Genomic DNA, 22,045 nt, shown 5'->3' with positions numbered 1-22,045 from the left:
GAAAAGGGCCAGGGGCCAAGCTATATAGTGGGTGGTTGGGTATCAAGAGCTTGGTTCCTTTTTTGGGAAAGGCACAGCCGTGGAGGAGGGGAGCCACAAAAACTTGCATGCTTTTTTGCATGTCGGGGTCAAGGGAGCGTGGAACTCACCTCGTGTGAGGAGGATGACAGGCCGAAGACATGGGCAACTGCCCTTGCAAGGAGAAGCCTCCGAGGTTGGACTTGCACCAAACGGCGCCCTTGCGGGCTGTTTGGCATCGCGCCGGTGTGTGGACCCTTTCACGTGCCTGCAGAGGCGAAGATGAGCACTGTACAAGGCGGGGGAGCTTGGCTCAACCCCTCCCACTGTCTACAAGCGGCCATAGCCGGTGAGCTAGTCTCTTTACACACCCGATGGGCGCCCAACCCCTTGGGGTTGGTGGCCAAAGCTTTTTTTTCAAACACAAGGGACGCTACCCACAGTGGGGTAGCCCCCCCTCCCTCTTGTGTGGCTTCAGCAAAGCTCGACAAGGCTTGGTATATCGACACGGCCGACAACTACTTTGACACACATATTTTCTGCGTATTATCGGCAGAAGCTCAGAAATTTCATCAAAGCATCTCGAGGGGAGTTCAAATTGACATTATATTTCAAAATCAATTAATGGTTGCACGCATAATTGATCTGGCTACAAGGGATTAAGGAATTCCCTATACGGTGGACATTTTGGATCGATTTCTACCTGGATACTATCGACTTTGACGGAATTAGCAAGGCTAATTAAAATTTGCAAGTGCTCTTAGTCTCATGTATTTTTCTGACTATTCCTTGCACCGCACTGTGTTGTCATGGATTCAGATATCAATATGACTTTTGATTTTGAGCAAAGTATACCTGATGCTGCCCATGATGGCCCGCGGCTGGATGCTCTCAAGAAGAGTACCCGCGACGCTACGGCAGGTGATGACACTGAATGCACTTATGAATTGCTCGACATTCAAGAATTTTGTGCACTTCAGACACGCATGTCAATCATGGATGAAAATTTTAAAGCTTTAAATGCAAATGTCACTAAACTATCCTATTAGTGATTCAATTAATGCAACAGCAGTCCAAGCATCCTGCTCACACACACATGCATGAGCACGTGGCTACACAAGGGCAAGGCCCTTCTAATCCAGGGCAAGGCCCAACTGCTGATACTTTGCACGCTCTCACTACAAAAGAGGTGGATGAGTTGTTGAAAAACACCAAACCACCGATTTTTAAGGGAGAAGACCGAGACCACAATAAGGATGCAGTGAATATCTTTCTCAGCAAGTGGGATGAAATTCATGCCTTACGGTGTACTCCAGACGCAATCAGAGCTCTGCAAACGAGCTTAACACTGGAAGGCAAGGCCTGCAAATGGTGGATGTCTCTCAAGAAGAAGAATATCATACCACAGTTGCCTACAAATGAGGCAGATCGAAATTGGACAGCTTGGGACACATGTTTCCATGCGCCAATACCCATCATTGCTTGAATATGTATCTCACTATCGAGATGTTATCCTCAAGTTGGAAGGCTTAGATAAATTTCAACAAGTACAGGGGTTTATACGTGGTCTGACACCAGAGCTTAAGAAGTACGTCAAGACCTAAGACCCTAAAACACTTGAGGAAGCCATAGGGAAAGCACATATTCACGATGATCCATATGAAAACAAAGCACATAATATTCATGTGTCTGCTAATACACATGGTAATGCACGCACTCAGTATGGGCACAATGAAAGGAAATTTATAGTAGCCAATTCAGAAGCATGTAAAAAACCCAAGGGGTCCAGAGGTCCTCTCTCTCCTGAGGACTTTGATAAAGCTAAGAAAGAGAAATTATGTTTTCAATGTTTAGGAAGCGGTCATGGCAAAATGGATTGTCCCAAGGGAAAATATGCTGCTCATGGCAAGGAGAAAGCAATGCACACGGTGCAACTGCTACCTCTTGAGTCTTCCTCACGATTATCTACAGTGGAAGTAACACACACCGAGGTGGTGCATGAATGCTGTCTCACAGCTTCCATGTGGCAACAAACCTTTGGATCACATGAGTTAGTACTTATGCAGGGATCTCTGCAAGGGCACAAGGTACACATATTGGTAGATGACGGTGCTACTCACAATTTCATCAATTACGGATTGGTGAAAAAATTCAAATTGCTTCAAACTCCGAGTACCCACCGCTACAAGGTAGCAATGATGAATGGACATGATACCGAAATCTAGGATACTCAAGTTCGAGCTGCTCTGTTGGAAGTACAAGGTTACTCCACGTCCTTGGATTTTCAGGTTATGAACATGGAGAGGGCAGACGTGGTCCTTGGTAGGGAGTGGTTGCATAGCACACATGTGTTGTTGTTAGGAGAGAAGGATGTGCCTTCTCACCATTGATTTGTACAGTTGAGCTTATGCAGCTCGTTTTTGATAAACAGATCAAGTTTTCTTGTGTTACTCATTGTCTCATTTTCTCTCTAACATTGAATGTGTTGAACATTCCTCAACGCCGCATGCTTCTCTCTCATCTCTTCCACCAATGGCTACTTCCAAACAAGCAAACGTGGCTAGTGAGTTACAAAAATTATTAAAGGAATTTCAAGATGTTTTTGCTAATGATTTGCCACCAGGATTACCGCCGACACGATCGGTGCAACATAGCATCGATACCTACCGTCTGAGTTATTCTGAAGCTATTGCGATGGAACATCAGCTTTTGACTACCTTATAAAAGGGTAGTGAGTTACAAAAATTATTAAAGGAATTTCAAGATGTTTTTGCTAATGATTTGCCACAGGATTACCGCCGACACGATTGGTGCAACATAGCATCGATATGGTTGCAGGCTGTAAACCTGTCAGTAAACCGCCCTACCGTCTGAGTTATTCTGAAGCTATTGCGGTGGAACATCAGCTTTTGACTACCTTATAAAAGGGTTTATACAGCCCAGTTCCAAACCCATGGGTTTCTCCTATCCTATTAGTGAAGAAAAAAGACGGCAGTATGCGCATGTGCGTAGACTACCGTGGTTTCAATGCGGTTACGGTTAAGAACAAGTACCCATTGCCACAAGTGGATGAGTTATTTGAAAAACTCACTCATGCTCTCATTTTTACGAAAATAAACTTGCGATCAGGTTATAACCAAGTCCGTATTCGACTGGCTGATATACCCAAAACGGCATTCCGAACAAGGTTTGGACACTACGAGTTCTTGGTGATGCCCTTTGGGTTAACCAATGTGCCCACAACATTCATGACACTTATGGATAGTGTGTTGAAGCCATACTTGGGCAAGTTTTTCATCATTTTCCTCGATGACATTCTAGTCTACAGTGCTTCTGAAGAAGAACACTTACAATCTGAGGTAGGGTGTTAATATTGTTACGAACAAACAAATTATACGCCAAGGAATCTAAGTGTGATTTTTGGAAAGAAGAAATTCACTATCTAGGGCATGTTATTTCAGCTAATGGGCTATATATGGATCAATCCAAAGTGGATACAATTCGGCAATGGCCTTTTCCTAAAATCTGGAAGAGTTACAAGTTTTTTTGAGATTTGCAGGTTTTTTACCGAACGTTTGTTAGAAACTATGCTAATATTGTTATTCCCATGACGGATCAACTGAAAGGAAAAGTCAAAGCTTTTCAATGGGGACCAGCTCAACAACACAATTTCAACACGCTCAAGGATGCATTAGCTACAGCTCCCATACAAGCTATTGTAGATCCTTTGAAACCATTCATTTTGGAAATGGATGCCAGTGAACGTGCTATTGGAGCAGTCCTGTTACAAGACGGACGGCCAATTTCATTTGAAAGCAAGAAGCTTGATGCAGCTCAGCAGAACTACTCTGCTTATGAGCGCAAACTCTATGCAATAGTGTCTGCCTTAAAAACATGGCGGCATTATGTATGGTGCTCAGTTTGAGATTGTGTTTCACCATGCAAGCATTAAATGGTTTACACAACAAACGGATTTGAAGGGTCGGAAAGCCAGGTGGGCCAAGATTCTTCAAGAATATGACGCCAAGCTCAGGTATCGTAAAGGTCGATATAATGTGGTGGCTGTTGCTCTAAGTCGTATGTCGGAGATCAATTCTCTCTTGTTCACGGAACCTCGTAGTAAATTTTTGGATTCTCTCAAAGGAAAATATGAGCATGATGAAGCATATTCCAAAGTATGGAGCCATGTTTAAATGAGGGATCCTTTTCACTGCAATGATGGTAGTGTAGCGTTAACCTCCACCCCTAGTTCTACTCTATTGAGTGATGAACTACATCGATGGAAGCATTTCGCCATCGACAATGGGTACCTACTCCACAAGGGGAGAGTTTGTGTACCGATGGACACAGACATTCGGTGCCAAATTCTTTATGAATGTGATGATAGTCCAAGTGCAAGGCACTCGGGTATACATGGCTTTGTTCAAGCTTATGTCTTGCATTGACAAAAATGTCAAGTTAACAAAGAAGAGCACCTGAAAGCAGGAGGACTCTTACATCCTTTGGAGATTCCCAATGGAAAATGGGAAAGTATCTCTATGGACTTTATTGTGGGTTTACCAACCACTGTACAAGGTCATGACTTGGTATGGGTGGTCGTAGACAGGTTGACTAAACTATGTAAGTTTATTCCAATCAAATCAACGGTTAAGACACCAGAATTAGCCAAGTTATTTGTTGACAATCTATACAAGCTATATGGTTTGCTAAGTAACACTGTCAACGATCGTGATCCCAAGTTTAACAGTTACTTTTGGAGGGCTGTGTTTAAACGATTGGGTACACAATTGAACCTTAATACAGCCGATCATCCAAAAACAAATGGTCAGACTGAATGAGTTAACCAAGTGCTAGAGGATATGCTAAGAGCATACATCAGCAAAAAACAGTCAGACTGGGAAGATACTTACCTATTCTCGAGTTTTCCTACAGCAGTGCTAAGCATGTCACAATTGGATTTAGTCCTTTCATGCTCATATATGGGTTTCAACCTAGGTCACCTATTACTGTGGGGTTGGCAACCAAAAATCTCCAAGAGGTTAAGGATTTTTTCCAAGACCACATGGATATGTTGAAACTCGCTCGTCAGAATGTCCGACAAGCGCATGATCGGTATAAGAAGTATGCTGATGAGAAAAGTCGGCAAGTTACCTCGAGCAAGGGGAGGAAGTATTTTTACGTGTGCCAGAACATTCAAAAAATCTGAAAACTGGGCCAACACCTAAATTATCTCCCCGATATTGTGGTCTTTTAAAATACTCAAGTGAGTAGGTGATCGTGCCTACAAATTATTGCTACCTACAGATTCTCGTATTCATCCGTTGTTTCATGTAAGCCGTTTACGTAAGTGGTTATATGGGGACAACAATGTCATTGATCAACAGATTTTGGTAGATTTCATTGAACCTCCTACCCTACCGCATGAACCTGAACGTGTTCTCGATTATCATGAGTTACGTACGTGTCATCATGTACGTCAACAAACCTTAATCAAGTGGAAAGATCGACCGGAGGAAGGCGCCACTTGGGAAAACATTAATGTTCTTAAGAAGAAGTTTCCCACTTTTGTTTTTGAGGACAAAAACTCTTCTAAGGGGGAGTAATGCCAGGACACCAGCAAGGCCTGACTAGACAAGGGCAAGGCCGGGCTAGGCAGTGTGGAAAGGGAGTCCAATTAGGGCAAAGGGCTAGGGTCCATGCTATATAGTGGGTGGTTGGGAAGTGGACTCCTAGGTTCTAGTTCCTCTTGTCTAACAACATGCACTTTGCCGTGAAGGGGGCTCAAGGAGGTGGTTGAGAAATCCATTGTTGTGGCTAGCCCTAGTGACACTCTAGTGCCACTACCACTGATAGATGAGGCTATTCTAGAGGTAGAAATCAGTCACTTCTCCTCAGTGGTAGTGGATGGGGAGGAGTATGTGTTTATGCATGGCTTGGACAAAGTATTTGGTTTGCACACGGATGAATGCTTGAGCGTGCTATGCACCAGTGCCCAATTTCCCTTAGACAGTGCGCCAAATTCCCTTGAAAGCAAGCTCTTGCCACTTGGGGACTCTATTTCAGATAGTGTTGCAGTTATGTGTGCGGAGGTCATGGAAGCCGAGCAGTTGCACGTGGATGAGAAAGAATTACACTCCATGCAAGCCAAGGTTGAGGCTGCTAGGATGCGTACTCCACTGCATAAACCCCCCTCTGATGATCCAAAGCTTGTAGGTGTGGTGCAAGGGAGCATCGGCTTGGGTGGAAAGGACGGGTGGCAGGTGGACGATCTTTGGACCTAAGTCTTCCCTTGCGCATTACCTAGGACGTTCTTTCTATCTTGTACGTTCTTTTCAATGTGATCTCTCAATCTTGTAAATTACTAAAATTGGTGATGTGTTTAATAAGTTGTGTCTTTTTTACTCAAAGCAATAAATCAGCATAAGTGGGATGCACATGATCACTCCCTTTAACTTACCTTAATTATGGGGACAATACAAAAACCATATGAGTGAAAAGAAGTGAAATTTATACTATCATGTTTCATAAAGATTTGATTTCACTAAATCTTAACATTGTTTGGTATCCTGGCGGACAGACAAAACCATATAATGCAAAAAAAGGTGGCCACAAGGGTGCGCAGATGGCCCATCAAACAGTTTTCGATGACTTTCCTGTGCGCCCTTGTGGCCACCTTTTTTTTTGCATACTTTGGCCATTGTTTCACTCCTGGACCCTGAAAATGGTGAGATGAACCTAAAATTTAACTTTTCATGCACATTATCACTTCCCTCAACTTAACTAAATAGTTCCCTACACCAAAAGGCAAAATCACATTGGACAGTATGAAAATCTATACTATCATGTTGCATAAACATTTGATTTCACTAAATATTAACATTTTGGGTATCCTAGGGGGCAAACAAGGCTAGAAAATGCAAACAAAAGGGTGGCCATAAGGGCGTGCATGTGAGCAAACCAAAACTGCTGGATGGACAATCTGCACGTCCTTGTGGCCACTCTTTTTTTTGCATTTTCTGGCCTTGTCTGCCCCCTAGGATACCAAAAATGTTAATATTTGATCTAAAGTTAACTCCCTATGTCCAGAATCACCAAACTTAAAACACATGGATAATCCCAAATACCAAATGAATTTGGAGATAGTAGACGAAACTCTTAATCCTTTAAAGATCCACAAAAATATTTTTCCACATTGTGTAAGGAAAGCCCTTAACCAAAGGTCTTACGGAGTGTTCCTTACCTTTTCCCCTTGCCTTTGTTGTGCACGAAGCGTAAAGCGAAGTTGGCATTGTGTCCTAAATGTGTTGGTATGCCCCAATGCGGGAAGACACATCTTCCTCTGTGGCCTTCCTTGCAAGGTTGACCTTGTGCAGAACGGGAAATAGGTTTTCCGCAATGCCACTTTCTTTTAAATCATCCTTTAGGAGTTGAAAAATAGACTAGTAGGCTTTGGTGTTGATCCCAAGCGCATCACAAGCTTGTTGCACGTCATCTTCACTAAGATATTTCTCAATTTTTTCATAAGGTCCTTGGTGACTGCATTGAGACAGGTGATTGTAAGATAGATATCACATCATGGGTATTGAGACAACTAGTGAGCAGGTTGACTCGATCATCTTGGCTTGTTCCACCGCATGCCTCCTGGAGGAAGTTTCTAGCAACGAATAAGATAAATGTTCGAAAATAGTGTGAAGTAAGAATGTATCATGCAAGTAAAGATCAAATCACCTTGTGCTTGTCACTCGTCATTTTCATGCTCCACCCGAATGTGCAAGGGTTTCAATGGATGAATACATGCGTTTGCCCTTGCACCAAGGGGTGTTTCCTTCAAATATGTAATGGTGTTGGCAAGCTTCATAATGTGGGTATCCTTTTCTTGCATTTGTTGTTGAAGAGTTTCAACCTCCCTCTCTGAAGAGAAATACTATGTTGTAATGCCGCCGTCTTGAGCTTAAGAGCTTGACATTCGTGCATCCACATATGTAAAGAAGCACCTGCACCGATACAAAACCGCTTGCAATAGTCTAGCAAGCCTACTTCTCCCCTCCCAAGATATTGAAATTCAAAAGGCTATTAAAGGATGGATGGAAGCGGCTTATAGGATCGTAAGGGTACAAATGGACGTCCATCCAAATATCAACATTCGTCTCACCGACGGCACAACATTTTTGTGATGACCTTTGATCACCCGCACATATGGCCTTCGGTGCAAACTCCGTGGGCAAGCGAATATGTATGCTTTTGGTGTGCAGAGTACGTGGTGGTGGAAGCAAATAATTTGTGATGTCCGTAAGCACCATGGCAGCTGTTGCATGAGGAAGCAAAGGATACAAAGATAGAGGGGGAGGGAGATGGAGGAAAATGGGAGGAGGGAAAGGGAAGGGGGGGGGAGAGATTGGAGAGGAGAAGGAGGAAGGTAGGGGTAGGGAGGGAGGAGAGGGAGGGAGTAGGGAGGAGGAGGAGGAGAGAACGAAGTGTTTTTTATTTTTTGGCAAAAAAGATTTTGAAAACATTGGACTTTCTAACTTGAAGGTAAGAAAAAGAGTCAAAAAATGATTTTTGGATATGCATATATGTTGGGAGGGAGTTTTAAGTAAAAAATAAGTAAAAATGAGTTTTTTTTAAAAAAAGGAAAATTTTGGCTCTTAGTGACCACGTTTTTGCTGATGTGGCCACACCCCTATACTTCCTTCACTTCAGAAAGCTAGAGAAAGAAAGTAACCTCTTACGTCCACATCCTACATTTGTCTTAAAAAATGGCTAGAAAAGCCTACTCAAAACTACCTTCTTCAATGTCCTTGTCCCCTTAACCCTACACAACATTAGCCTTTATCCCTAAAAGTTAGGATTCCTTAGAAGCCCCATGCAAAGTCTATATTTCTCCTAATGTTCTCGCTCTCACTCTTTCTCTTTGTCTCGTGCCCTAGTTCCATCTCTACCTCATGCCTCCCTCAGTCTCCCTATGGGCAAGGGGTTGCCCTATGGGGGGGTGTTAGCCTCTGCCATGCTCTGCACAAAATCGAGCCACCCCTAGCCTCTACAAAACCACGCTCCTCGCTCCCACTCTCTCAGTAAACCAGCGCAAACAATAGCACTTGCAAACCAGACTAGCACAACAACCTCTGCATAACCATGCCCCTCACTCCCACTCTCTCAGCAACCCTTGCTTCCATAGTCACTCGACGACGGTACTGCCATGACGGCACTGCTGTCTGCAAGTGGTCTGCCTATAGTTGGATGCTCCATTTGACTTTGACCTCCACTTTGACAAGGACAGAGTCCCTCAAGTTTTCACCGAGATTCAAGGGTTTTCACACCCCTCTCACAGCTCTCAAGGTTTGACCTCCACTTCCACAAGGACAATCGCAGGTTTTTGTCGAACTTCAAGGGTTTTCACACCACTCTCATACAACTCAAGGTTTACGCGAGCCATGTCTTCCTTCAACACGCCGACCCCCAAAGCACGCAAGAGTTTTCTTCCTATGGCAGCTGCACCCAAGAAGGATCCCACCACTCGCCAAGATGCATGGATCACGACCCTAGAGGCTCAAATCCAAGCACTTGTTTGGGAGAACACTGCACTCAAACAACGCTTGAGTAAGCTTGAGGATGCAGCAAAGGAGAACAAAACTCCACTCGCAAAAAAACACAAAGTCGAAGCTTCTCTCAATGAGGCTACAAAAATCCCTTGCCCTCAAGATTAGAATTGGAGGACTCTCCCCACCATGGTGCACCAAAGAGGACACCCTCAAAGAAGCCATCACCATGCTGAATGACACTCTTCAACCAATCAACATCGAGTCCGACACTGTCTCTTGGATCAACGACACACATAGGCGTGTACCACCTGGCAATTGCATCCTCACTTTCAAAAACAAAGAATAACGGACAAGGCTGCTACGCGAATCGTACTGCCTCAAGGGGACAAAGCTTTGGATCGCCAAGGAATTGACCTGAAACCAACTCAAGCATAAAGCAAGCTGAGCTCATTAAGAAGATGCATGAAGCTAGTAAAAGAGGTAATTGGGCATTCTATTTGGTGGTAAAGCCATCATTTAGGAGCTTCAAACTCCCAAGCAAACTCCCCCTTTACCTGACCCCCCTCAGGTTTTGATGTTCTATCTTTTCCCCCTGATGGACCCTCAGTCCCTAACTGATGTGTATTTAACACCTCCACCTTAAAAGAACGGATGTAATGTTTTGTTTTGGTCCCATGGGTCATATCTGACCTACATGGACGATAATTCTCTCTCTCTCTCTCTCTCTCTCTCTCTCTCTCTCTCTCTCTCTCTCTCTCTCTCTCTACCTTTTTATCTTTTCTCTATCCGTTCTCTCTTTATTTACATAAATTTTTCTTCCCTCTCTCTCTATCTCTCTTGCAATGTGTTTATCCAAAATATTTCTAATCTTTTATTTTTAATTAATTAGTTTTTAAATTAACGTATATCTCTCTCTTTTTCTCGTTGCTTATATAACGTTTTCTTCTTTCTTTCTCTATCCCTCTTCAATGTGTTTATCCAAAATCTTTTTAAGCTTTTATTTTGATTAATTACTTTATAAATTAACTTATATTTTTTATTAATTATTTGGCTTTTATTTTTATTTTATAAACAATTGAACAAATCTATTTTTTTAATATACAATAACTAATCTACAACTAAAACAAATATAATTTATTTTTTCACACATAAACAAGCATGCAATCAAGAAAACTAAAATAGCTTTTAATTAATGAACTAAACTATTCTATTTAAAATTGATTCAATTAACCTTTTAATATTGATCTAATTAAAATACTTACGTACAAAAATAAATAAAAATACATTAAAAGGCATTAAAATATTGTGTGTATGAATATGCATTGTTACTGTGTCTGCAATGTGGACTCACATGCACTTTCCACAATCTTGAGCTCTTTGTCCCACGTGAGAAATTCACACCAAATCTGAAACCCCCCAAAAAAAGCATCAATAGTTTACTCATACATACATACAAATCAATGAATTAGAACAAGCCCAAAATATACTCACATACTAAGACAATAATGCCACAAAATGTGTGTGTGTGTGTGTGTGTGTGTAAGAGAGAGAGAGAGAGAGAGAGAGAGAGAGAGAGAGAAGATAGGGACGAGTGCAGATCTGGGAAGAAGAAGAAGAGCAAGTCATGAGAAAAAATCGAGCAGAAAAGGGCAAGATCTGCTCGACGCTTACTTTTTGGCAAGGCATCGATATTTATGCTAGAATAACCATAAGTATCTGCGTTGAAACACCCATTGGTATCTCCACTTGTATAGTGTCAAAAATTCCTTTCTTTTTCAAAAAAATATCCTCTTTTGGATTCACTCTTCGTCAAACATACCGACGCTATGATGTGACTTTTCGATAATCAAAGCATCCGTTTTTGGGCGACCTCTTGTAGTGGTCAACTGTACAATCCCATGAATGATTGACATGGTTTTTGTGAGTGTGTTTTTCTTGGAGGAAGTATTCAAGACATCGATGGGACTCTTTTAATTTTCTATGCATGGTGAAGGATGTGCATATGTCTGTTTTGGCAAACCCTTCCTCCTTCCCTCTTCTATTGTTCTCTTCCTTTTTGTCCCCATGTCTTCTCCACCTCCACATGGGCACTAGTGCTCACGTATACACCACCATGACCTACACACGTGCATTGCTACCCAAGTAGGCATACTACATGGGCTCCACATTGCTAGCAATTAGGCTAACATAAGCCACCGAATGTCTGTTTGTGTCGCTTATCTTTGTAATTACCTGATCATATACAAAGTCGAATTGCATATTTTTGTAGTGTCCACATTTTTAATTATCACTTTTACAATTGTATCATATTTTTATAAGTACCTCATTATATACAAAGTCGGATTGCTTATTTTTTTAGTGTCCACAAGTTTACTTATCACGTTTACAATTATGTATGTAAGCTTTTAATGAGTAGATCGGGGCCAAGGGCTGGTAGTTTAATTATTTTTCCTTATTTATTGTAGTGCTAGCAAGAACCTTAGAGAAAATTATCAATCCAAAGGATGTAGTTGATCAAACTTATAGTGCATAGATGCTATGGGAGAGTGTCAAAAGCTCTCAAAAAACCCACTCACAACTTTGAAATTTGGGAGGGTTAAGTGCCCACTTTTTAAAATACATACTTTGTATGCTTTTTAGTCAATTACAACATGTAGGCTAAGTTCGGCTAAAAAAGATGAGCAGAGGCTATTAAAAGAAGCCAAAATATCAAGAAAGAAGAGGAAAAGGCATGCTGCATGGAGAGGACTCTATGCATCAGAGAAGCAAGTTGCTACACATGCAAGACAACCCTTCACAAAAATGACGACACATTGAGCTCTCTGATTTTGCATCTTGTCAGATCATAGTGCACTCTTTAAATTTGATTGTAGGAATGTGGTTTGTACTATAGCAAGCATCAAGAAGAAGAAGTAATCAAAAAAACATTAAGTGCGTGAGAATGGTTTTTGATTGATAAGCATGGCATGGTATCATTTCAAAACTTTAATGTACCAAGAATGTACCATAATAGGGTTAGAAGATTATTAAGAAAGTATAATGGTAGCAATTTTTCTTCTCTTCATCATGGCTCTTACCCGAGAAGCACAAGATGGAAGGAAAATTTCTTTCTTAAACCATCGTAGGAACAAACTTAAGAGAACTCAAAGATCTATAGCACGAGTCTTGAACTCAAGGGAACAACGGTAAGAGCATTGGAAACCACTCATGAACCAAAGGATGTGTCAACACAGGATCCCATCAAAGATTAATTCAAGACCCCGGTCAGGAAGTAACGAAATTGAATGAACCCCAATTATGCAATCAAAGTGAAAGAACAAATTGAGTATATAGTGAAATCACCCAAAAAAATTCTCATTAACTTTTGAAGATAATCCTTAAAGATTTGCATCATTGCTATATATATATATATATATATATATATATATATATATATATATATATATATATATATATATATATATGTATATGTATGTACCTGGAACACCTATATATTTTATAAACTGTGTGTGTGGTTTGCATAGCTTCTGTTTGGAGGACGGGTCACACACTTGTTCTTTTAATGTTCCTAGAAAGACTTTGTACATGAACATCTCTACACATAAATCGGCTCTGAAGTTGATATACATGAGGCATGCAAATCTTAAAAAAGATGCAATTTTCCATTGTCTATATGCCATAACACGTCAATCCTATATTTTCAACATGTCAAGCTTAGAGTTAGGTTCGGACCCACTATGCATCAATTCTTTAGTGGTATTTGAGACCATTTTAGAGGAAGCAAGTGAGCATTTGCTCCCCCTTTTTCCCTTACTTTTAGGTATACTAATAATACAAAGGAAATGTTGTGGATTAATTTAATGCCTTTGAATTGATATGCTAGCCTTCCTCAACCTTTTTTAATAAGGAGACGCTCCTTGCTAACATAGGAAGTTTCTGTTCAAAAGTGCTAATGTTGTCTAGCAGGAAGAGAAATTGATACTTATACTAGTTTTCAAAATTGTGGGACACATTATTACCAAGAATACTACTAATACTTTTAGCCATAGAAAGACCCAGCTCTTAATTGGTTCCATAACAAAGACAAAGATCACATAAAACATTGGGCAAGAAGACGTGCATTTGGCTCAATTGTGTGCTCCAAACAATTAGTAAGGAGACACGTGTTCCCATTTCAAAGATGGAAACAATAAGGTACATTTGCAATCATTATAATTAATTATTGCTTTTTGCATCACATAGATCCAAAGACTGCCTTCTCGCATAAGGTTTTGCACTTTTTTCAAACTAAATTTAAGCTATGTTTGTGATTTGTGGACATGTTGTCAAAGTGTAGTAGGAAGCTATGGTTATAAAACTATTTCAATGCCTGGAGATTAAATTAGCAAGGCTGGTGCGTATGTAGATTATGTGTTTAAGAAAGCCACCATGTTTATCCAATGGGGCTAGCTTAGTTGGAAGAGGGTTGGACTTGCATCACCAACGGGTTCGATCCCCACTAAGCGCCCTTGGCGGTATCTTAAGGCAAAGGATGGCCCCAGGTGCCCAGCCTAATGCACGGTGTTGGTGGAATAAAAAAATCTGACTTGTCAGCACTTAAAACAAAAAAAAAAGGAAACCCACCACGTAAAGGAACAAGATAGTGGGAGCATCGTAACAAGGGTTGTCATCATACTATCGTGTAATAAAGTTTGGTATGGTTTCTTTATTGTGTACTACCATTCACGTCGTATGATTCAGATTTGTAGGATGTGTCGTTCAAATAACTCCCAAGAACCATGTTGACCACATAGTCACAAGGAATGACCATTTTTAGGTCTGTGTTCCCTGTTCCTATCTCCCATTCCGAATCCGTGTTTCGTGTTTCAGACATGAGTATCCATAAAAGGGAATAACATTTCATGCATGTTGCCATTCAGATTTCCCATTCCGGGTAGCTATGCCATGTCATACTGTATGGTAGGTTGTGTTGTATGGTCATACGGTACAATTGTAGAGATATGGAAACTTCCATGATTGTTACGATCAGCATACCACAATTGGAATGATGCTGTTGAGTTGCAGTATGAAGAAAAAACAAAACTGTACTCTTTAATCTGCAATGTTGGAAAGCCTTCATGTAGAAAACTCTAGTTTGTATTTGAAGGTTTATGCAGTTTTGATTTCTGGTCTTGGTAGGTTACCTCTTGATCCCAAAATTAGAGGTAAACTTCATTATGTGCATGTTTTATGCAATGTATATGTAGTATTGGAGCTATAGGGATACATAGATGCTAATTTGGATGGTGATAATACGGACAAGAAGTCTATGATGTGATTCCTCATCATCATTGGGAGTGCATAGTCGTTTGGATGGGTAGAGAGTCAGAGTAGTGAGGAATTGTTGTGATGGCATGTCGGTAGCTTGCCTTCACAAGCTTCTAGTAACTGGAACTTGGATGCTTCCATAGTCGCATCAACTTGCAGCAAGAGAGATGAAAACGCAAAATCAAGGAGCTGTCCATGCAGACAAGGGAGGAGTATCGGAATTCTGGTGAGACATCAACAGATGTGCATCCTCATAACGCTCTCCGGCAATAGCGCCCTCGTGAAACAAAGCCACAATCTCCTCCACCTCTGCTTTGCTCAACTTCACATCAAGGGCACCCACATTTTCCTCGAAATTCTTGACGCGAGTTGTGCCGGGAATGGGTACGACGTCATCCCCTTGGTGCTGAACCCAAGCAAGTGCGACCTGTCCTGGCGTGCACCCTTTTCTTGCAGCCAACTCTTGTAATGCTTCAAACAAGATCTGATTTTTTTCAAGATTTACTCCCTGCATCCTTGGCTGCGCAATCTACACTTTCAAGTACCATGCAAACAGGCCAATGAAAAAAGGAAGTGAGTTTTAACGTATAGATTGCACACAGACTATTCAGCATATAAATGATTCTGCAAGCTTATCGAACAGCACAACATACCTTGCGGAAATCTGTTTCTGTTGCGTTTTCTAGGATTTTTGCACCAGCTGAAAAGAACCCTCGACCAAGCGGGCTATACACAACTATTCCAATCCCGAGTTCCCTGCAATTAATGTGAGAAAAGGAGCCAGTGTGAAGTGACAGTTTTATTCTTTCTGTCAACCACGGTCAACACAGCATGCATCACACACATACAAGCGTGAAGAGTAGATGAAAAGAAACAAGGATCACCTGCAGGTGGGTATGATGTCTTTCTCCACATCACGCGACCACAAAGACCACTCCAGTTGGACGGCACTAATGGGGTGAATTGCATGAGCCCGCCGTATGGTTGATGCTGAAGCCTCGGATAGCCCCAGATACTTCACCTTTCCTTCCTCCACTAGCTTCTTCATTTCCCCCACCTGTGGAGCAGAGCACATAAAAACTCATGCCGAACAACAAGTGCCTGAAAAATACGTGTATTGCTGCATTTTACATGCTGTGTGATTTCAATGTTCGCATCTGTTTGAAGTTATATGTTCCATGATTAAAACATGGCAGCTTAGCTTCTATGGAGGTAACCTCACCGTAACTTCAATCGGAACGTTGGTGTCAATACGATGTTGGTAGTACAAGTCAATGTAATCCACATTAAGCCTCCTAAGGCTAGCTTCGCAAGCTGCACGCACGTATGCAGGATCTCCATTGATGCCAAATGTGCCAGTATCTGTATCAATCGTGGCGCCAAACTTTGTGGCAAGCTGGACTTTATGTCTTATGCCCTTGAGAGCCTGTATACATACATTAAGAACCAAATGATCGATTACATGCGCACACAGACAAATGTTTGTAGGTTTCAACTACATTGGAAGTGGGTAACTATTGACAAGCTAGTGAGCGCGCATCAACAAATGCATACAAACACTGGCTCAATCAGAATACAACATGCCACCTTAAATCATGAGAAAACAATACAGAATGAATACCTTGCCCAGGAGGAGCTCGTTGGTGAAGGGGCCATAGACATCAGAGGTGTCGAGGAAGGTGATGCCGGAGTGGACGGCGTGGTGAATGAGCGCGATCATGTCGGCGTCAGGCTTGGGGAGACCATAAAAGAAGGACGACATGCCCATACATCCCAGGCCCTGAGCGGAAACGTGGAGGCCCTGCGACCCCAAAGGAACCGACTTAACAGCAGGTGGAGCCATGTAAAATGCAGCAGGTGAAGAAATTCTTAGATAGCAGGCTGGCCGTGTGTAGTGATGAGAGGAGAGCTTTTACAGCACAGGCACGCTTCGACAGGCTTTATAAAGGACGGGGGCAAGGGGTAGAGTCGTGTCGTGGGCCGTGACATCACATGAGCTCCTCTCCAAAAAATTCAAGCAGGACTCCGTTACGTATATCATATATTGCCACGATTTCAAATAGCTCGTTAAAGATTGGAATCTTGGGAGATGCTTTCATTTTCTTCACTTTAGCAGGGAAGGAGGTTGCGACTCGCAGGCAGGACAGCGAAGAACGTGGCTTGTAGCAAGCAGACAGAGTAGGAGAATGTGATGCGAGATTGGAAGAGCTATGTGTGCTGGACAACGACGACTGGGCTAGGGAGGACACGGGGGCGGGCAGAGGACTGGGGGCTTGCTTGTTTTATAACAAAGGGGCAAGCAATGTCACAAGCACCTGGTGCTGGTGGGATGGTTCAACACAAAGGATGCTTCCTGATTGCGGTGTGTCGGGTTCAATTCTCGCTGACAAGTGTTTCTTTTGGCCCTTGAACTTGGCTACCCACAGAGCTTGAGATGGAATATAGTGAGATTCCAATTGATAAATTGGGAGATGAACCAGTATGTGGCACCCATTATGAAAAATAAAATAAGCCAGAATCCTCTACGATACTGACGGGCGTGAGTACATCCAGGAGAGAGCAACATTAAGGCCGCTCGAGCGATAGAGATGCGAGCAGCGTAGAGTTGCCGACGAGCGATAGAGATGCGAGCAGCGTAGAGTTGCCGACGAGCGAGCACATGGAGCTTGTGAGAGCACGCACAAAATCCAGGTGTAGCAGGGAGGAGCAGGGGGGAAGCCCTGCTCTGTGGCAGTCATCTGCCTTGCTCCGTGCAAGCAGGTAGTGGATGTTCATCTTTTCATTATTGAACGAATTTCCATCATCGTCAGCCTTGCAGGGATGCTCGATTGGTTACGTAAGCATTTGTAATCTTGCAGTCCTTCTGGTTCCGGGTTCGAATCCTCGACTCTCCCGTTTAAAAGGTAGGAATCCTAAGGTAGTAATTCGTAATCTTGCAGTCCTTATGGTTCCGGGTTCGAAATATCCTCGACTCTTCCTTTTAAGAGGTAGGAATCCTAAGGTAGGCTTTGAGAGGCAAGTAGGAGGAATCTCGTAAGCAAATGAATAAAATAGAGCTCGAACCACTATGAGGCCTTATCCCACTCCTTTTGTAGCTTGGAGGTGAGCCAGTATGACTTAGTGAGAGCTGTTTAAGAATTCTAAGCTTGGTTGATGATAAGTTTAGAATCGATGGATATATAAACCACCATGGAATTTGGCACGAGGGAATAAGGAGAAGAAGTAGAAGTAGCCGGAGTTTTACGAAGAACGAGAAGTAGAAGGAAAAGGTAAACAATCCCAAGAGACTCAGGGATTTTTCCTATGAATTGAGCTGAAGATTCAAGTATAGAGAAAGAATCAGGTTAATTGAACCAATGTGCGTGGGAAACAACCCCAAGAGATTCCAAAGTCTAAATTTTCGATGCCCGATGTAGCCTGTAGAAAAATAGAAACATTCGATATCTGTAGCAGTTTCGAAGAAAAAGCAAAGATAATTCCAGAAAGATTAGTCCGGAAAGGAGATTGATTGGTGTGTGGTAACACGCCACAGAGAGAGAAGTTATTTTTCCTCGGATACATGCGCGGACCCATTACTCGCAGTTGAAACAACAAGTGAACTCTCTCTCTCTCTCTCTCTCTCTCTCTCTCATTGTGCATGATCAGATTAACGTCGTCTATTGACCTAGTCTCTCTCCTCTCGTCAACTTGCGGCCACACTTACACATCTAGTAACACCATATTAGTGAACTTGGGACTTCTTGGATTCCCACTTTCAAACTGAGCTTAAGATTTGACGACATGGCCAAATCTTAGCCAAAGTTTTGAGAGCATGGATCGAAAGAGATTTTCAAGTACTTCCTTGTGGAAGTTTTGGCCTTTAGAAATAGTTTGAGATCTATCCATATGGCCAAATCTTCAAGACATTGGTGATTTCCAAATTTGCTCTAAAGTCTCAAACTCTTTCATCTGATTCCCTGACTCCCTATCTCTCGCTCATGCCACCATCTGTTATAGAAATAATATCCACCCCCTATTACCAACAACCCATGAGTCACTTTGTTTGTTGCTTTTTCTCTAATCATTTGTACACACTCCATCAACTCTTTCTCACCAACCATAGTCGCCATGCAAGCTTGGAGTCATAGAAGCACAACCACACACATACATCTCTCTCTACAACGTCGATGGTTCAACATCTCTCTCTCTCTCTCTCTCTCTCTCTCTCTCTCTCTCTCTCTCTCTCTCTCTCTCTATGTGTGTGTGTCTCAGTTGCTCGGAATTGCTTTCTAACAACCTGCTCTCTCCACCAGTGATGCCCACATATTCAAAGGGGGCATATTGTGTATGCCATCTCCAATTCACAAAAGAACCGCTACAACTGTCTCGTTCTCTCTCATAGCAACAGCCCCAGCCACCATGCACACTCTCAAAAGATCAATCCTCAGCATTTTTCGATTGTCTTGGCCTTCATTGCATGCAACAGACACTGCCTTCATTGCATTGCATGGTACAGTCGTGTCGTGGGTAGTGACATCACAGTAGCTCCTCTCCAAAAAATTCAAGCAGGACTTCGTTACGTCTCTTATATGTTGCCACGATTTCAAATAGCTCGTTAAAGATTGGAATCTTGGGAGATGCTTTCATTTTCTTCACTATAGCAGGGAAGGAGGTTGCGACTCGCAGGCACGCTTCGACGGGATGAGAGGAGAGCTTTTAGCAGAGGCACGCTTCGACAGGTTTATAAAGGACGGGGGCAAGGGGTAGAGTCGTGTCGTGGGCCGTGACATCACATGAGCTGCCTCTCAAAAAATTCAAGCAGGACTCTGTTACGTCTATCATATGTTGCCACGATTTCAAATAGCTCGTTAAAGATTGGAATCTTGGGAGATGCTTTCATTTTCTTCACTTTAGCGACTCGCAGGCAGGACAGCGAAGAACGTGGCTTGTAGCAAGCAGACAGAGTAGGAGAATGTGATGCGAGATTGGAAGAGCTATGTGTGCTGGACAACGACGACTGGGCTAGGGAGGACACGGGGGCGGGAGAGGACTGGGGGCTTGCTTGTTTATAACAAAGGGGCAAGCAATGTCACAAGCACCTGGTGCTGGTGGGATGGTTCAACACAAAGGATGCTTCCTGATTGCGGTGTGTCGGGTTCAATTCTCGCTGACAAGTGTTTCTTTTGGCCCTTGAACTTGGCTACCCACAGAGCTTGAGATGGAATATAGTGAGATTCCAATTGATAAATTGGAGATGATAACCAGTATGTGGCACCCATTATGAAAAATAAAATAAGCCAGAATCCTCTACGATACTGACGGGTGTGAGTACATTCCAGGAGCGAGCAACATTAAGGCCGCTCGAGCGATAGAGATGCGAGCAGCGTAGAGTTGCCGACGAGCGAGCACATGGAGCTTGTGAGAGCACGCACAAAATCCAGGTGTAGCAGGGAGGAGCAGGGGGAAGCCCTGCTCTGTGGCAGTCATCTGCCCTGCTCCGTGCGAGCAAGTAGTGGATGTTCATCTTTTCATTATTGAACGAATTTCCATCATCGTCAGCCTTGCAGGGATGCTCGATTGGTTACGTAAGCATTTGTAATCTTGCAGTCCTTCTGGTTCCGGGTTCGAATCCTCGACTCTCCCTTTTAAAAGGTAGGAATCCTAAGGTAGTAATTCCTAATCTTGCAGTCCTTATGGTTCCGGGTTCGAAATTTCCTCGACTCTTCCTTTTAAGAGGTAGGAATCCTAAGGTAGGCTTTGAGAGGCAAGTAGGAGGAATCTCGTAAGCAAATGGAATAAAATAGAGCATGAACCACTATGAGGCCTTATCCCACTCCTTTTGTAGCTTGGAGGTGAGCCAGTATGACTTAGTGAGAGTTGTTTAAGAATTCTAAGCTTGGTTGATGATAAGTTTAGAATCGATGGATATATAAACCACCATGGAATTTGGCACGAGGGAATAAGGAGAAGAAGTAGAAGTAGCCGGAGTTTTACGAAGAACGAGAAGTAGAAGGAGAAGGTAAACAATCCCAAGAGACTCAGGGATTTTTCCTATGAATTGAGCTGAAGATTCAAGTATAGAGAAAGAATAAGGTTAATTGAACCAATGTGCGTGGGATACAACCCCAAGAGATTCCAAAGTCTAAATTTTCGATGCCCGATGTAGCCTGTAGAAAAATAGAAACATTCGATATCTGTAGCAGTTTCGAAGAAAAAGCAAAGATAATTCCAGAAAGATTAGTCCGGAAAGGAGATTGATTGGTGTGTGGTAACACGCCACAGAGAGAGAAGTTATTTTTCCTCGGATACATGCGCGGACCCATTACTCGCAGTTGAAACAACGAGTGAACTCCCTCTCTCTCTGTGTGAGACTCTCTCTCTCTCTCTCTTTCATTGTGCATGATCAGATTAACGTCGTCTATTGACCTAGTCTCTCTCCTCTGGTCAACTTGCGGCCACACTTACACATCTAGTAACACCATATTAGTGAATTTGGGACTTCTTGGATTCCCACTTTCAAACTGAGCTTAAGATTTGATGACATGGCCAAATCTTAGCCAAAGTTTTGAGAGCATGGATCGAAAAAGATTTTCAAGTACTTCCTTGTGGAAGTTTTGGCCTTTAGAAATAGTTTGAGATCTATCCATATGGCCAAATCTTCAAGACATTGGTGATTTCCAAATTTGCCCACCATCGGACATAGAAATAATATCCACCCCCTATTACCAACAACCCATGAGTCACTTTGTTTGTTACTTTTGCTCTAATCATTTGTACACACTCCATCAACTCTTTCTCACCAACCATAGTCGCCATGCAAGCTTGGAGCCATAGAAGCATAACCACACACATACATCTCTCTCTAGAACGACGGTTCAACATTTCTCTCTCTCTCTCTCTCTCTCTCTCTCTATGTGTGTGTGTGTGTGTCTCAGTTGCTCGGAATTGCTTTCTAACAACCCGCTCTCTCCACCAATGATGCCCACATATTCGAAGGGGTAATATTGTGCTTTCCATCTCCAATTCACAAAAGAACCGCTACAATTGTCTCGTTCTCTCTCATCGCAATAGCCCCAGCCACCATGCACACTCTCAAAAGACCAACCCTCAGCATTTTCTGATTGTCTTGGCCTTCATTGCATGCAACAGACACTGCCTTTTGTCTTTCGACCACCAACCCTTCCCAACAAATCTGCCATTTT

At 42.5% G+C, this 22,045-nt stretch overlaps 1 protein-coding gene across 1 annotated transcript; it reads right to left on the bottom strand.

Moving 5' to 3' along the window:
- Nucleotides 1–14,679: 14,679 nt before the first annotated feature.
- LOC147422245 (putative aldo-keto reductase 2) lies at nt 14,680–16,780 on the bottom strand. Its single transcript, XM_086503807.1, has 5 exons — nt 16,486–16,780; nt 16,087–16,290; nt 15,749–15,921; nt 15,518–15,620; nt 14,680–15,393 (listed from the first exon to the last, which is right to left on the bottom strand). Exons 1-5 carry the CDS (start codon nt 16,705–16,707, stop codon nt 15,046–15,048), a joined length of 1,050 nt encoding a protein of 349 aa, XP_086359933.1. The 5' UTR covers nt 16,708–16,780; the 3' UTR covers nt 14,680–15,045.
- Nucleotides 16,781–22,045: the final 5,265 nt, after the last annotated feature.

This window comes from Adiantum capillus-veneris, chromosome 27, assembly GCF_014529385.1.
Source record: "Adiantum capillus-veneris isolate H3 chromosome 27, ASM1452938v2, whole genome shotgun sequence".
In the NCBI taxonomy this organism is placed as follows: Eukaryota; Viridiplantae; Streptophyta; class Polypodiopsida; order Polypodiales; family Pteridaceae; genus Adiantum; species Adiantum capillus-veneris.
Note: the sequence above shows the minus strand (reverse complement) of the source record. Positions and strands in the feature narration are given on the sequence as shown.

Coding starts and splice junctions, on each gene's coding strand:
- LOC147422245 (XM_086503807.1), bottom strand. CDS start 16,707: ATGGCTCCACCTGCTGTTAAGTCGGTTCCTTTGGGGTCGCAGGGCCTC. Junction 15,922..16,086: donor ACGTTCCGATTGAAGTTACG/GTGAGGTTACCT, acceptor TCTGCTCCACAG/GTGGGGGAAATGAAGAAGCT. Junction 15,394..15,517: donor CAGAAACAGATTTCCGCAAG/GTATGTTGTGCT, acceptor TTGAAAGTGTAG/ATTGCGCAGCCAAGGATGCA.